The sequence below is a fragment of the Stomoxys calcitrans genome, chromosome 1 (genome assembly GCF_963082655.1).
Source record: "Stomoxys calcitrans chromosome 1, idStoCalc2.1, whole genome shotgun sequence".
Taxonomy (NCBI): domain Eukaryota; kingdom Metazoa; phylum Arthropoda; class Insecta; order Diptera; family Muscidae; genus Stomoxys; species Stomoxys calcitrans.
Genome location: NC_081552.1, coordinates 43,511,762 through 43,529,783, shown reverse-complemented (window position 1 = coordinate 43,529,783; position 18,022 = coordinate 43,511,762). Strand labels below are relative to the sequence as shown.

General features: G+C 40.5%; 1 protein-coding gene across 1 annotated transcript in view; it reads right to left on the bottom strand.

Annotated features, from left to right (window-relative positions):
* Nucleotides 1-18,022, bottom strand: part of LOC106093796 (uncharacterized) — a 142,242-nt gene that overhangs the window by 86,296 nt on the left and 37,924 nt on the right. The window contains exons 3-5 of the mRNA XM_059364926.1: nt 7,236-7,255; nt 7,071-7,171; nt 6,610-6,711 (exon numbers count right to left, since the gene is read on the bottom strand). Of these exons, the coding sequence (XP_059220909.1) occupies nt 6,610-6,711; nt 7,071-7,171; nt 7,236-7,255 (223 nt within the window). The remainder of the gene's footprint in view (nt 1-6,609; nt 6,712-7,070; nt 7,172-7,235; nt 7,256-18,022) is intronic.

Below are 18,022 nucleotides of genomic sequence, written 5' to 3'. Positions count from 1 at the left end.
ATCCAGGGTGTTGGACCGATGTAGAGATAGTCTATTGCGGCTGTATCAGAGCATAGCGATATAGCTGCAAACGAGAAAGCAGATGAGCTAGCGAGGCAAAAGGCGAATGTGTAAATGGTGTCGGTAACAGAAGTGTATGCACCTCGGTGGAATCTTGTATATGCTTGAAGTGTGATACAAGGAGAGATGTTTAAATCGATGGAATGACGCGGTAGGCTGTGAGCAGACGAAACGGTTTTGGGATGAACGAACGAAACGTAATGTTTGCAAACTATTGCCTTTAGAGAAGATGCATCTAAGCTGTATAATAGGAATCATTACAGGACACATCAAGTTGTGTACACATTTAACCGCATAGGCATCAGATATTATGATATCTGTCGTTGGTGTCACAGCACTGACGTTCCTGATGATAGCTTTCATGTCCATCTTTATGTCGGAGTAGTATACTTGGATCTTTCTTCTTTCAGGCATTTGAGTAGCTAAGAAGTCCAGTCAGACTAAAGGACTTCGTATAAATGGTATGAGAGGATGCGTCTCAAGTAGACGAAATGGAATTTGATGTAAACACTACGTCTGAAGGAGAGAGTTGATTGAGGAGACACAATGGGCCACATAGCTTCAGCGGATATCAAGACAATGTTTTGGTATCATACTCTCCAACCTAACATATCCTATGCAGCAGGATTATTAATGCAAATTTGGTTGATGTAGGGTAACAAAGGATACGCCTTTAGGAAAGGTGTTTTCTTCTGTTGTTTGGCATCTGGTGATAACAAAATTCGAAACTGTCCTGGAGAGTAATACAGAACAAGTAAAAGCGTGTTAAGTTCGGCCGGACCGAATCTTATATCTTTCACCATGCATCGCATTTGTCAATTTCTTTGCCCAATATATCTCTTTATAGGCAAACAAAGGATAATAGATAAAATTGCTATGCTATAGGAGCTATACCAAAGTGAAAGTTGGAGACCAAAGTGAAAGTCATTGTGCAAAAGTTCAGCCAAATCGGAGAATAATTGCGCCCTCTAGAGGTTCAAGAATTATAATCGGGAGACCATACTTAGCATAGTTATTGGAATTCATAACAAAATTCAGCGAAATCGGATAACAATTGAGCCCTTTAGCGGCTCAAGAAATCAAGATCCGAAATCGGTTTATATGTTAGCTGTATTGAGTTATAAACCGATTCAGACCATACTTGGTACAGTTCTTGAATGTCATAACAAAGCACTTTATGCAAAAATTTCAACCAAACTGGGAAATAATTGGGCTCTCTAGTGGCTCAAGTAGCCAAAGACCTGAAATCAGTTTAGATGAAAGCTATATGAGTTTATGAACCGATCCGGGCCATACTTGACACAGTTGTTAGAAGCCATAACAAAGCAGTTTGTGCAAAATTCCAGCCAAATCAGGTATTAGTTGCGCCCTCTAGCTGCTTAAGAATTCAAGATCCAGGATTGGTTTGTAAGGCAGCTATATCACAATATAGCCCGATATAGCCCATTTACAATCCCAACCGATCTACACTAATAGGAAATATTTGTGAAAAATTTCAAGCGCCTACCTTTATTCCTTCGAAAATTAGCTTGCATTCGACGGACGGACAGCCGGACAGGGCTAAATCCGCTTTTAATGTCAAGACGATCAAATATATGTATATACATTGTTGGGTCTCAGATCAATATTTCGATGTGTTACAAACGGAATGACGAGATAAATATATCCCCCATCCTAGGGTGGAGGTTATAAAAATCTCCCATAAGGAATGTTCTTCCACAGTAGTATGTTTGGTAGAAAGTGAGCATTTGAGCCATGGTTTATGATGTACTGAATGTATACTGCCATTGACAGTGCTAATGGAAACGCCTTGGGGGCCGGGGGGGTCTACATTGAAAACCCAGGGACTGAGATCTGTTTTCGACTAAAATTTTACAAATTTTGCCCATGAACATTCCACTAAGGAACAGGGGCAAACTCCTCACATTTCAATGAGCGCAGTCCGATTCAAGTTTTAAGCTTAATGATAAAGGGACCTCCTGTTTATAGCCTACTCCTAACGGCGTGCCGCAGTGCGACACCTCTTGGGAGGGAAGTTTTTACACGTACTTCACATATGTTGCCAGCTTTAGGAGTGGAAAACAACCGCTAAGAATTTTTATACCCACCACTGAAAGAGGGGGTATATTCATTTTGTCATTCCGTTTAGGCCCTACGACATCCTTCGTCAATTTGGCCTAGATCGGTCCAGATTTGGATACAGCTGCCATATAGACTGATCTGCCGATTTAGGGTTTTATTCCTATAAAAGCCACATTTATTATCCGATTTTGCTGAAATTTGGGACAGTGAGTTGTGTTAGGCCATACGACATCCTTCGTCAATTTGGCATAGATCGGTCCAGATTTGGATATAGCTGCCATATAGACCGATCTGCCGATTTAGGGTCTTGGGCCCATAAAAGCCACATTTAATATCCGATTTAGATGAAATTTTGGACAGTGAGTTGTGTTAGGCCCTTCGACATTCTTTGTTAATTTGACCCAGATCAGTCTAGATTTGGATATAGCTGCCATATAGACCGATCCTCCGATTAAGGGTCTTGGGCCCATAAAAGCCACATTTATTATCCGATTTTGCTGAAATTTGGGACAGTAAGTTGTGTTGAGCCCTTTGACATTATTCTTCAATTTGGCCCAGATCGGTCCAGATTTGGATATAGCTGCCATATAGACCGATCCTCCGATTTAGGGTGTCAGGCCCATAAAAGCCACATTTATTATCCCATTTGGCTGAAATTTGGCAACATTTTTGTTTGAGACCCTTCGACGTCCTTCGCCAATTTGGCTCAGATCGGTCCAGATTTGGATATATCTGCCATATAGACCGATCCTCCGATTTTGGGTCTTAGACCCATAAAAACCACATTTATTATTCGATTTTGACGAAATTTGGGACAGTGAGTTATCTTCGACATCTACCTTCAATTTGGCCCAGATCGGATCAGATTTGGATATAGCTGCCATATAGACCGATTTCTTGATTTAAAGTTTTGGGCCCATAGCAGGCGCATTTATTGTCCGATGTCGCCGAAATTTGGGACAGTGAGTTATGTTACGCCCCTTGAGATGCATTTGCAATATGGCACAGATCGGTCCAGATTTGGATATAGCTGCCATATAGACCGATCTCTCGGTTTTAGGTTTTGTGGCCATAAAAGGCGCATTTATTGTCCGATGTCGCTGAAATTTGAGACAGTGAGTCGTGTTAAGCCCCTCGACATACTTCTGCAATTTGGCCCAGATCGGTCCAGATTTGGATATAGCTGCCATATGGGCCGATATCTCAATTTAAAGTCTTTGCTCCATAAAAGGCGATTTCACTGAAATTTGACACAGTGACTTATGTTAGCCTTTTCGACATTCGTGTCGTATATGGTTCAGATCGGTTTATTTTTAGACAAAGCTACTGTACTTATTAGTATTTGGTCCAAATCGGAACATATTTCGATATAACAAAAGGACAAAAGGTATGCAATTTTCACCGGATTTTGATGAAAGGTGGTTTACATATATACCCGAGGTGGTGGGTATTCAAAGTTCGGCCCGGCCGAACTTAACGCCTTTTTACTTGTTTGGTCTGATGGTCTAGACAAGACTCGAACCCAGGTGTACAGCATCGTAGGCGGATATGCTAATATCTGCGCTACGGTGGCCTCCTGTTTTCTGTTTTCGATTGCCTGGCATTAATACGATCTGGGAGGTGGTGTGGTGCTAACGCGAGGACGTCGAGTATGAACCTCTTTACGCACAGTAAACTGGTAATAAGGGCAATAACAACCAGGACGGTAAAGACACTAACAGTATTTGAGTGTAAGAAGGAGATTAACGCCTTCTCTGAGGATGGCTCGAGTAAGGGGGGAAAGAAAGAGTAGATGATTTGGCAGTGAAGGTCAGAGTACTGCCGTCAATAAATTTGGTTAACCCGAAGCCTTTCGGGGCGACGCAGTCTGAGTTTAGGGCGTGGTCGACGAACGTGGTTAGACTGTGGAACAGTGAAACGGTAGGTAGGACGCCGAAAATCCTATGAGATTCAGAGATCCGGATTGTGAGAAGACGAGGCTATTTTTAAAAGGGATAAAGAAGGGGGTCAGTATAGTTTTGGGTATCACAGCACGTCACATAAAACTACGAGCTCACTTATCGGCGCGGCAAATGATAGCATGTGTGGGGCATTTGAGGAAGATGATGAGACGTTGGAGCATTTCCTTTGCCATTGCCCGGCTTTTGCGGCTAAGAGACACCGGTACTTAGGTGGTGTTCCACCGAAGTACCGGCGTAATTTTCGTCTGTCGAGAGGGGGCTTAGTTTTTAAACTGCCTACTTAATCCAAAGTAACATCTACTTGCTAGTATTATTCTTCGCTTTATTCCAAAACTGGTGTCATTCGTTCAGAGCTAGATTAAGTTTCGGACTATCTCAAAGTTGTGGCTCCTAACATTCTTCGTTTTCTTCTCCCATTGTTTGATCGGTTGTACAGGGCGTTTTTGGAGTTGATACTATCCATTTCGTTTTATCTCCATTTACTGCCAGACCCATTTTCACTGAATCTCTTTCGATTCTTTCAAAGGCTGCAGTTACTACTTTCGGTGAATGGCCTATGATGTCGATGTCGTCGGCATAGGCGAGTAGCATGTGTTCTCTTGTGTTTAGTGTGCCATATCTATTCACATCTGCATCTCGTGTCATCTTCTTCTGTAGAATATTAAAGGGATAACATGATAAGCTGTGTTCTTGTCTGAAATCTCATTTGGTATTGAGGAAAGTGTATCAGCAAGTGTCATCCTGCAGAGTCTTATTAATTTTGCAGGGATATCAAACTCAGACAAGGCGAAAACGGTTTTGTAGCAAACAAAGAGATGGTAGGTGTTAATTTGTCCTTTTTGGGTCTTTCTAGAATTTGGCGCAGTGTGAGTATGTGGCCTATGGTGGATTTACTAGGTCTGAAGCCGCATTGATACGGCCCAATTATCTCATTGACTTTAGGTTTTAATCTTCACAGAGAACACTCGAAAGTATCTTGTATGCGATGGGGAGGAGACTTGTTCCTCTGTAGTTGGCACATTCCTTTTCATCTCCTTTCTTGTGTACGGTTCATAGTATGCTAAGGTTCCAATCATTGGGTATGAGTTCTTCTAGACAAATGGCGCAAACAAGCTGATACTTCAGCGTGTCGCCTCCGGTCTTAAATAGTTCATCAGGCAAACCGTTGGCTCCTGGTGCCTTGTTGATCATTACTCGGGTCATTGCTACTTGTACCTCATTCTGAGTAGGAGGTAAACATTCTATACCATCATCAGGGATTGGTTCTGCGGTATCCTCTTCGCCGCCAACGCCGGACATTAGCAGTTGGGCAAAATGTGCTTTCCATATCCTCAGCATGTTATCTGTGTCAGTTACCTGATTTCCTTCTTTGTCTCTGCAGGAGGGCGTGCCTGCACCAAAGCCATCGGTTTGTTGTTTAAATCTTTGGTAGAATTTCCGGTCATTCCGATCTTCATTCCTGTACATCTGAATTCGCACACACTCACGTCCTTCCATTTCCGTGTTCTTTCTGCGGAATAGACGTTTCTCCTCTCTCCTTTTCTCCCGATATCCTCCATCATCTGCTACTGATTGCGGGGTTGCTATTTATGCCGCATTCTGGGCTTCAGTGGCATCTCGACACTCTTAGTCGTACCATGGGTTTCTTGGGGAGGCTTCTGTCCCCAGTTAGGATTTCGCGGCATTTTCCATGGAGTGGACAATGTTTTACCACTGCGCCGAATTCCTAACTTATATTTTCTTTTTCGAGATTATATTTTAGTATTTAGAGCGCACAACAAGCCAATTACTGACTTAGGTGTATGTCCATAGTGGAATGGGGCGGAATTATATCCGCGCCCTCTTTTACACCTAACCTAACCTTTTAGTAACCCTTTGATTTGAAAGACTCGCATTACAGAGTTAGCGGAAATCCAAAATCTAGTCAACGTCGAAAGCACCAGATCGTTGAGGTCTTTACTGCAGGCTGGTGGATACCATTTTTTTAACGCTTAGTGGATGCCATTTAGGATACTCAGGGAAAGTTGAGTAGAGTTCAACATTACTTGCCACCATGATCGATCAGCAAACAAATTCCCTGCTGGGAAGATTCGACCAGCGAATGCCGTGCATAACGGCCATGAGACCACGATTTTCACAAAAGGCTTCTATACGAAATCGGAAACTGGATATACTTTTTTACTCGTTTTTTCTAAAGCAAGCTAAAAGTATGCAATTACAGAGTCACAAGCTGTGAAAAAATTTGTCAACGCCGACTATATGAAAAATCCGCAATTACTTTTTGGGTAACCCAATACTTCGATGGTCTACGTCGGAATAATGGGATCGTTGTGGTCAACACCGCAGACAGGATTGAAAATGATGCTGAATATATAGCCTATTGAGGTTTATACTCAAACTGAGCCGCCAAGTAGTGAATAAATCTAAGGACCATACTTCTTTGACCAGTCCTTTGTCTTCTGCGATAATAGGAAAGTGTCTTTATATCAGAGTTGGGTACACTAACACATGTGCACACTATTTCCAAGCCCATGGGCTTATGTTCTTGTGCACGCATAGAAGAATATGTAAGAAATGTGTGTATTTGCCCACCACTGCTGTGTACTGACTAAAAATGTTAACAATCTTCATTTAACATATGCCAAATTTGCATGTCTGCCTTTGACGCTGAAAGCCTGGGTTCGAATCCTGGCGATAATATCAGAACAAATTTTCAGCGGTGTTTATCCCCTCCTAATGCTGGCGAAGGTACTTTGCCATGTAAAAACTTCTTCCCAAAGAGGTGTCGCAGTGCGACATCCCGTTCGGATTCGGCAAAAAAAAAATGGAGGCCCGCCAATTATTGAGCTTAAATTTTAATAGGACAGCACTCATTGTTTTATGAGAAGTTTGCCCCCGTTCCATATTTGCAAAAGCCGCTTGTTATCCTGTAAATTTAGTGCAATTTTTTATAAATTCAGATCTTACCTCGGTTGGGGTTAAAGTGGTTGAGGGTGCTGAGGGGGTACTTTGACCCTTTACATTATTCCCAATGATCAAAAGGAAAAAGGATAAAAGCAAAATCTTAGCTGTAAAAAAATTTAAATTCTTTTGAAAATGCAAACTTTACTTCCTTGAAAAAGAAACGCTTACCTTTGATTGTCACCATTTTACTTGAATGTAATTGTGAAACTGAAGTTTAATTTGGAAATGCCAAACTCTTTGCTTTTATATAAACCCCAAATTGATAAGCTTTAAAGTGCTTATGAACAAATTAAAACAAATTTTTAATTTTAAGAAACATTCCTTATCTTGAAGTGTGGTTTCTTTTGTTCTACAAATATTTTAACTACCTTGTTGAACATAGACATAATTGCTTACAAATTAAAATTTTGATACTGTAGAAATGGTGAGCATTTGAGAATTCTATAAAGAACAGAAAGTTATACATTAAAGATATAACACCAATTACACTGTACAACAGTCAATCTGGGGGATGGAAAATTCAAAGTTAGGATGATGCTAAGTTCGGCCGGGTCGAATCTTGGGAACTCACCACCATGGATTCTGCTGAAAATTTTTAGAAAATAAATTCAGTTGAAGGGCATAATTTTATTCTACCTACCAAACTTCCGTCAAACCAGCAAAAATTAAAGCTTCTAGACACCGTACAAGGATGGTCGAGAGATCGGTTTACATAGGAGCTATATCAGGTTATAGACCGATTAAGACCGTACTTGGCACTCTTGTTGGAAGTCGTAACAAAACACTATGTGCAAAATTTCAGCCAAATCGGATTAAAATTTGGGTTTTTAGGGACTCAAGAAGTCAAGTCGGAAGATCGGTTTATAAGAGAGCTATATCAGGTTCTTCACCCATTTTGACCGTACTTACAAACGAGTTACAGTTACGAGTTACAAACAGAATGACGAAATTAGTATACTCCCACCCTATGGTGGAGGGTATAAAAATTCACCTTTTATGGGCCTCAGAACTTAAATCGGGAGATCGGTTTATGTATATGACAGCTATACCAAATATAGACCGATCTGATTGATTTGTGTCAAATTACATCAAAATTCGAGTAATAAACGTGCTTCTATTGACCCAAGAATTGAGAGATCGGTTTATATGACAGTTATATCGAAATATAGACTGATCTTAACTAAACTCGGTACGAATATCGAGAGGGCCTAATGCAACTCATTGAGCTTAATTTCAGCAAAATCGGTTAATAAAGTCACCTTTTATGGGCCTAAAACCTTAAATTGGTAGATCGGCATATACGTTAGCTATATCCAAAACTGAACCGATCTGGGCCGTATTGAACAGGAGCATCGAGGAGACTAACACAACTCGCTATACCAAATTTCTGCGAAATCGGACAATAAATGCGCCTATTATCGGTCAAAAAACTTAAATCGAGAGATAGGTCTAAATGGCAGCTACATCCAAATCTGAACCGATCTGCGCACAATTAAACAAGCATGTCGAGGTGCCTAGCAAAACTTACTTCCCCAAATTTCAGCGAAATCGGACAATATGGGCCCAAGTCCTTAAATCGAGAGATTGATCTATACGACAGCTATATCTACATCTGGATCGATCTGGACCAAATTGAAGAAAGATGTCGCAGGCCCTATCACAACTCACTGTCCCAAATTTCGACAACATCGGAAAATAAATGCGCCTTTTATGTGTTCGAAATTTGAAATCGAGAGATCGGTCTATATGGCAGCTATATTTAAATCTTGACCGATCTGGGCCAAATAGAAGAAGGATGTCGAAAAACTTAACACAACTCACTGTCCCGAATTTCGGCGAAATCGGTTAATAAATGCGCCTTTTATGGGGCCAAGACTTTAAATCGAGAGATCGGTTAGGACCGATCGAGCCAAATTGCAGGAAGATATCGAGGGGCCTAACACAACTCACTGTCCTAAATTTCGGCGACATCGGACAATAAATGCGCTTTTTATGGGCCTAGGACCTTAAATGGAGAAATTGGTCTATAATATATGGCAGCTATATCCAAATCTGAACGGATCGGGGCCAAGAGGGATGTCAAGTGGCCTAAGACAACTCACTATACCAAATTTCGGCGAAATCGAAAACCGGTATATATGAGAGCTTTAACAAGATAAGTCCTATACAACCCATATTCGCACTTAACCTGCCTATGGAGAAAAAAAGAATCTGTGCAAAGTTTTAGCTAAATATCTCTTTTTTTTTCAAATAATGAAGTGTGATTTCAACAGACAGACGGACTGATAGACGAAAGGACATGGCCAAATCGTCTTAGATTTTTACGACGATCAAGAATATATATACTTTATAAGGTCGGAAGTAGGTATTTCGATGTGTTGCAAACGGAATGACAAAATGAATATACCCCCGTCCTTAGGTGGTTGCAATAAAAAACCCCAATAGGGTTTGCAGTTCTGAGGCCAAACATTCTTAGGGCCCTTTAGATAAAGCCTAAACCGATTACGAAGGCTCTGCATATTTGCAGGTGGTTGTGTGAGTGGAACGAGCTCACTGATACTTAACCCGTAACATTTGTATCAGGTTCGTACTGTACACCCAAATACCTTTGTTTGAGTCCCATATTGTACCGTATGGTCGGAATGCCAATTTCAGGGGTTTTATGGTTTGGCAAGGCCTACTGACACACAGTGGATTCGGCCGGGTCGAATCTTCTAATATATATAGCAAATATATAGAAGCTCTATCAAGTTATTGACCGATATGGCTATAAAGAAGTACCACCTCCAAAATTTCAGGCAAATCGAGTAATAATTGCGCCCTGCAAAAGGCTCAAAACGTCAAATTCGGAGATCGGTTTATATGGCAGATATTTCAGGTCATGAACCAATTTAAACCATACTAGGCCCATCTGTTGGAAGTCATTCCAAAACAACATGGGAAAAATGTCATCCAAATTGGATAAGAATTGCGCCTCGAAACAATGTGTGCAGAATTTCAGTCAAATCGTATAAGAATTGCGGCTTCTAGCAGCTCAAGAAATCAAATCTGGAGATCGGTTTAAATGGCATCTATGTGAGTGTTTAAGTTCGTCCCAGCGTGGAAGAACTTAAAGAATGTATACAAGTAAAAGCGTGCTAAGTTCGGCCGGAATCGGCCGAATCTGATATACCCTCCACCATGGATCGCATTTGACGAATTCTTTTTCCGGCATCTCTTTTAAGGCAAACAAAGGATAAAAGGAAAGAGCTGCTATGCTGATTGAATTGAATGTTGGAGACCATAGTAGAAGTCATTGTGTTAAATTTCAGCCAAATCGCTTGATAATAGCGCATTTTAGGGGCTCAAGAAGTAAAATAGGGAGATCGGTTAATGGGGGAGCTGTATCAGGCTATAGTCCGATTCAGACCATATTTGACACGTATGGTGAAGGTCGTAGGAGCAGCCGTTGTACAAAATTTCAGCCAAATCGGCTCAGAAGTCAAGATCCCAGATCGGCTTATATGGCAGCTATATCAGGTTATTTACCGATTTCAACAATACATAACACAGTTCTTGGAAATTATAACAAAACACCTCATGCAAAATTTCAGCCAAATCGGATGGGATTTGGCTGAAGAAGGCTCATGTCTGGCTCAAGAAGTCAAGAACCAATATCGGTTTATATGGCAGCTATATCAAAACACGGACCGTTATGCCCCATTTACAATCCCAAGCGATCTACACTAATAGGAAGTATTTGTGCAAAATTTCAAGCAGCTAGCTTTACTCCTTCGAAAGTTAGCGTGCATTCGACAGACAGACGGACGGACATGGTTAGATCTACTTAAAATGTCATGACGATCAAGAATATATATATAATTTATGGGATTTTAGACGAATATTTCAAGAAGTTACAAACAGAGCGACGAAATTAGTATGTCCCAATTCTATGTCGGAGGGTAAACAAACACGAATTTGTTGGGTTTAATTATATTTTCCTTCTTTTGACTGACGGACTGATTGTACAATTTAATGATAAACAGGTGATCAGATAACTGTTCCAACATTCACCATCAGATGACAATTCGTCACTGTATGTAGATGGCGCTTACAGGAATGTTGTGCAGGTTGTTAACCCACGTGGACCATACTTAGCAGAGTTATTGGTAGTCATAAAACACCTCATGCAAATTGTCAGACAAATCGGATAAGAATTGCACCCTCTAGAGGATGCCAAATAAACCGAGATCGGCAGCTATATCAAAACATGGACCGATATAGCCCATTAACAATCCCAACTACCCTCCATTAGTAGGAAGTAATTGTGCAAAATTTCAAGTGCTTAGCTTTATCCTGCGAAAGTTAGACGGACAGACAGACAGACATTGGAATAGACAGACAGACATATGGACAGACAGACAGACTCTGAATGTCAAGACGATCAAGAATATTTATACTTTGTTGGTTCTCAAATCAATATTTCGGAATGACGTAATAAGTATTCCCCCATCGTATGGTGTAGGGTATAATATGCCATTTAGAACGAATGCTGGGCATTGTGTCCCCACCTAAGTACCGGTGTCTGTTGGCTGCGAAAGCCCGGCAATGGCATAGGAAATGATCCAACGTCTCATCATCTTCCCCACAGATAGGGATAACTTTTTGAAATTCGAAAAGGTTAAAGCTGAGCTGTTATGGAGATCTTTACTTTAATTAGCCATTACAGAAAATTTATTTCTCTAGCCGAAAGTAGAATACCCCACCCCTCATTTTTATACCCTCCACCATAAGATGGGGGGTATACTAATTTCGTCATTCTGTTTGTAACTACTCGAAATATTCGTCTGAGACCCCATAAAGTATATATATTCTTGATCGTCGCGACATTTTATGTCGATCTAGCCATGTCCGTCCGTCTGTCCATCCGTCTGTCCGTCCGTCTGTCTGTCGAAAGCACGCTAACTTCCGAAGGAGTAAAGCTAGCCGCTTGAAATTTTGCACAAATACTTCTTATTAGTGTAGGTCGGTTGGTAGTGTAAATGGGCCATATCGGTCCATGTTTTGATATAGCTGCCATATAAACCGATCTTGGGTCTTGACTTCTGGAGCCTCTAGAGTGCGCAATTCTTATCCGATTGAAATGAAAACTTAGCACGACGTGTTTTGTTATGATATCCAACAACTGTGCCAAGTATGGTTCAAATCGGTCCATAACTTTATATAGCTGCCATATAAACCGATCTTGGGTCTTGACTTCTAGAGCCTCTAGAGTGCGCGATTCCTTTCCGATTTGAATGCATTTTTGCATGAAGTGTTTTGTTATGATATCCAACAACTGTTCCAAGTGTGGTTCAAATCGGTCCATAACCTGATATAGCTGTCATATAAACAGATCTGGGAATTTGACTTCTTGAGCTTCTAGAGGGGAGCAATTCCTTTCCGATTTAGTTGAAAATTTTCATGAAGTATTTTATTCTTACTTTCAACAACTGTGTCAAATAAGGTTCAAATCGGTTCATAACCTGATATAGTTGCTATATAAACCGATCTGGGATCTTGACTTCTTGAGCCTCTAGAGGTTGCAATTATTATCCGATTTGCCTGAAATTATGTACTTCGGATCCTCCCATGACCATCAACATACGTGTTTATTATGATCTGAATCGGTCTATAGCCCGATACAGCTCCCATATAAATCGATCTCTCTATTTTACTTCTTGAGCCCCCAAAGGGCGCAATTCTTATTCGAATTGGCTGACATTTTACACAGGTCTCCAACATGTAATAGTATAATAATAGCAGAGCAAATCTTTTCTTATATCAGTTTTTGCCTAAGAAGAGATGCCGGGAGAAGAACTCGGCAAATGCGATCCATGGTGGAGGGTATGTAAGATTAGGCCCGGCCGAACTTAGTACGCTTTTACTTGTTTTAAAATCGAAAATTGCCAAAATTCTTCTTTTCCTGTGAAACTGGTAAAGATCAAAAAAAAATTTTTTTTTATAATTGTAGTCGGTTTCGTTGCAGGAACTGACCCATCGGCGGTGACATTTGGTCATAAAGTCAGACCTGAATTTTGTACGGATTGCCATCACACTATTTATAGACCGATCTTAATCTTTCAAAGCCTTAAAAGTGTTGATGTCTTGGCGAATATCTTAGTTTTAGTGTGAAAGTTTCGTCGAATCAGCTTCAGTATTTTGATGAAATTTCTCTCAAACTTATTTTTGTGTTTTCAGCAGTTTTTTGTAGATACAAGATTATGTAGCGAACAGGCTTTCCGATTTCATTCATTTGGGCATTCCCATTATTTATGATAAAAATATAATAAATGTGTTATGTAATCAGTGATATTTCACACACATAACACACCAACCACTATGAGACGCGCTTCGTAATTTGGTTGCAATTACTCATCAGCCATATTAGGTATGAAGGTTTCAAGGTATATTGTACTTATGCAGAAATTATTGCGAAAACACATCTATGACATAACTACCACATTAACCACGCTCAACAACCCTGTTGATTAGCTGTTCTTTCTCCAATGCATGTGTTTTAGGGTAATGACAGATTTTTTGCCAACACAATTACATTGCTCCCATGGTATACGCATGATTCTGTGCATCTGTTTAAAATTGTATTGAAAGCTTCGAACGCTAGACAACGGCCGGGCTCTGCCGAATTTTTCATTTTTAATTTTGAAGTATTTTTTTTCCTTGTTAGGTCGAATATCATTAAATTTTACAATTTTTGTTTGTTTCTTTTTTAAAAATTCGGTAGAGCCCGGCCGGGAATCGAATTGTGTTTCCGAGTCCTTAACATTTTTTATTTAATTGCTGATGTAATTCGAATAATCTTATATCTAAAAATCAATTTGTGTTTGTTTGTAGGTTTGTTTGTTTGTTTGTATGTTTGTGTGTTCCTTATAGACTTAGAAACGGCTGAACCAATTTTCCTGAAATTTTCACACATGGTGCATAATGACCCCGTAGTGAAAATAGGGTACTAAATTTTTTGATATTTGAGGGGGGGGGGGGGGGGGGGCGGCCCCTCCCCCTTACCCTAATTTTCAGAAACGCCAGATCTCGGAGATGGGTTGTGCGATTTACATTTTGTGTGCTCTCACATTGTACCCTAAAAATAAAAATTTGGTATCCAAATTTCGGATGGGGTACCTAGTGGGGCTGCCCCTCCCTAAAACCTACCAAACATATATTTAAACCAATCACGACAATATGCACTCAAATGAAAAGTATTTAGGATAAGAAAACGTATCTGATATCCAATTGTCGGACCAAGTGCTTGGGGGACCACCCCAATCCCCAAAACACCCCTAAATCGGACTTATTTACTGACCTTGCCAATATGGGACTCAAATGAAAGGTATTTGCGAGTAAAATACGAATCTGATATCCAAATGTGGGACCACGTTTCTGGGGGTCCATCCCTTTCCCAAAACACCCCCCAAACAGGTCTTATTTTCTGACCATGGGAATATGGGGCTTAAATAAAAGGTATTTGAATGTAGAATACGAATCTGATATCCAAATATGGGATTAAGTGTTTGGGGGGTTGACTTTTGCAATATGAGGCTCAAATAAGAGGGTTTTTAGAGTGGAACACGAATCCGATATATATTGGGTTGCCCAAAAAGTAATTGCGGATTTTTTAAAAGAAAGTAAATGCATTTTTAATAAAACTTAGAATGAACTTTAATCAAATATACTTTTTTTACACTTTTTTTCTAAAGCAAGCTAAAAGTAACAGCTGATAACTGACAGAAGAAAGAAGGCAATTATAGAGTCACAAGCAGTGAAAAAAATTGTCAACGCCGACTATATGAAAAATCCGCAATTTTTTTTTTGGGCAACCCAATATTTTAAAGGCCAACTCACTGAGTGGCCGCCCTTCCCCCAAAACACCCCCCAAGCCGGTCATGTTTGCCGACTATGGAAATATGGGGCTCAAATTAAAGGTATATTGGAGTAGACCCCGTATTTGATATCAACATTAGGAGCCAACTGTCTAAGGGACGTCCCACCACCATAGCAACCCCCAAATAGGACGTATTTGCTCACCAGGACAATTTGGGTCTTAAAGAGAGTGGAACTAAATATTCATAGTTTTTAGGGCCAATGCCTCAAACCGGACATATTTGCTGACTTTATCAATAAGGAGTTTAAATGAGATTTGAAAACGAATTTTATATCCAATTTTGAGGGCAATGGGGATCAAATAAATGATATATAGATATATCAGAATAGATCACATTGCTGATATATTTTCAGGGCTTAGAATTTGGGGGACCACCCCACTCCCCAAAACACCCCTAAATCGGGCATATTTACTGAGCATGACAATGTGAGGCTTAAATGAAAGGTATTGGTATCGGGACCAATTTTCTGGGGGTCTACCCCTTTCCCAAAATACCCTACAAACAGCAATTTTTTAGTGACCATCGTAATATGGGGCTCAAATAAAGGTATTTGGGAGTAGAATACGAATTTGATATCCAAATGTAGGACCTTGTATTTAGGGCATGATCCCTTTCCCTTTAGGGCATCACACCCCCAAAGGGAAAACATTTTTCGACCATGCCAATATGTGGCTCAAATGAAAGGTATTTGAGATAAGAAAACGAATTTGATAACCTATTTTGGGGCCATATGTTTGGGGGATGCCTTATCCAGTAAACTCCTCTTAAACCCATGGCAATATGGGGTTTAAATAAATGGTATTTGAGAGAAGAGCACGATGCTGAAATTTTTTCAGGGCCAAGTATCTTAGGAACCACCTCTCCCTCGAAAACACCAATAAATCAGACATCGTGAGAATATCGGGCTGAAATGAAGTATTTTAAGAATGGAGTACACCTTACATCCAAACTTAAATTCGCAGACCAATAAAGATCATATGGGATTCAGATAAAGGCACTTATATTGTTAAACTGTTAGTCAAGCGATATACTATTTTCGTTGCATGGTATTTCGTTTAACTGTCGAGAATAAATATTCCAACGAAACTTTTGTTCCATATAAAGTAAAAGAAGGCGCAGCGGAGCGGGCCCGGGTCAGCTAGTTTATAATAAAATATTACTAATTATACTTTGGAAAAAAATTTCGGAATTTATCTCTTGAAAAAAATTGCCTTGCATTCGACAACTCATTAACGACGAAAAATAACAATTCTAGCTCGAGTTAGGAAAGAGGTATCGTATTGGAATTTGGATTGGCGTAAAGTGAACGACTGAAGCCAGTTATAACACTTTTTCTCGTCATGTAAGGTAGGAGTAAGATTTCTGGAATCTATTTTAATGTCTTGTTGCATTTAATAGTTTCTATATTAAACTAGTAAGGAAAGGCATAAGTCGGGCTATAAGCCGACTATATTATACCTTACACCTACCTTACAATTATAAATTCGGGCAATAGATATATTCGTATGTATATGAGAGATATATCAAAATCTGAACGATTTTTATGCCCACCACCATAGAAGGGGGTATATTGATTTAGTCATTCCATTTGCAACACATCAAAACATCAAGTTCCGACCCTACAAAGTATATATTTCGTCGTAAAATTCTAAGACGATTTATCGATGTCCGTGTGTCTGTAATCACTCAAAAATTGAGATATTGAGCTGGAACGGACCAAATCGGACCATATTTGGATATAGCTGCTATAAAGGCGGATATGCCGATAAAGGGTCTAATGCCCATAAATGCTTTATTTTTTCCGATTTCACTGAAATTTAAAACAGTAAGTAGGGGACTTTGTATTGTAGCCTTTGAGTGAAACAGACGTGTTTTTATTTCGCTCTTCAAAGAAAACAAAAATATATATACATATATATATATATATATTCGTATCTCGGAATAGATACTACCTATTACAAAAAAAATTTAAAGCCTTTTGAAGTAGGCTAGAAATGGGCTGCAAAATCTCAACATCTGCGGTGGTGGCGTCAGACCGCAGCATGTTATCCTCTCCTGCTATAGGTGTGGGTGCCTTGGCATCTATAGTCGAGAGTAATGCTTCAAGCGCCCAACTAGTCGTCAGACTAATAAATGAGGAAGAGACGGATAAACCAGAGGGATGCACAGTTCGTCCTCAGCCTTTAAGTAAAGGTGGAGTTTCTGACTCGGATTCAGCCAGCGACTGTGCCAATGAAACAGTCATCGCAGCCGAATCGAGAGATGAGGGCATCGGGATGACAGCAGAAGTGAACGATGGCTTTGCTAAGCTCATAAGCAGACCGAGAAAGCGATCCGGTGCACGACCAAGGAGTCAGAGGAGTATGTACTGGCAGCGTAATCGGGCGAAAGTGCAGGATGCTGGAAGGGATAGAGCTGACATTCCAAGCACTTCTACGAAAGCTGGAATCAGATCTCCCGAAGAGCAAAACACTGCTAAAATACTGAAGAAGAAAAGGAGCTCCCCGCTTTCAAGTACTCTGGAAAACCAAGCCAGCCATCCCGCCAACCAGCCAGACAGTGTCCTGCGGAAGTATTCAAAGTTGGAACTGGAGCGAAGGAAGCGTGCACGGCCCCTGAGTCTGCAAAGGAGGCCACAGCCATCACGGAAGGGGAAGATGGTCGCTATGAATGGTAAGGAGCCGCCCTCTTACGCTAGAGTGGCAAGAAAGCACAACAGAGAAGAGCTGACTTATGCAGTCATCAATATCGGCTGTGCATCCGGTAGGATTCCACCAGATCATCTGTCCCAAGTGGAGGATCTGGTTAACGATCGGATTTTTGAACATGTGTGGAACTCTCCACCATACAAATGATGAGCAGCGAGTTTAGAGGGGGCATCTTTATGCTGCGTTTTGCGGCGGCTCGTCAGAAGTATTCACGCTCCCTGGGAGGGCGCAAATCTCGACTTTGTGAAAAAGGTGGATATCCCCCAGCTCACAAAGGCTACGGTCTTCATCAAGGGATGGGGCACTAAATTTGCGACGGAAGGCATTT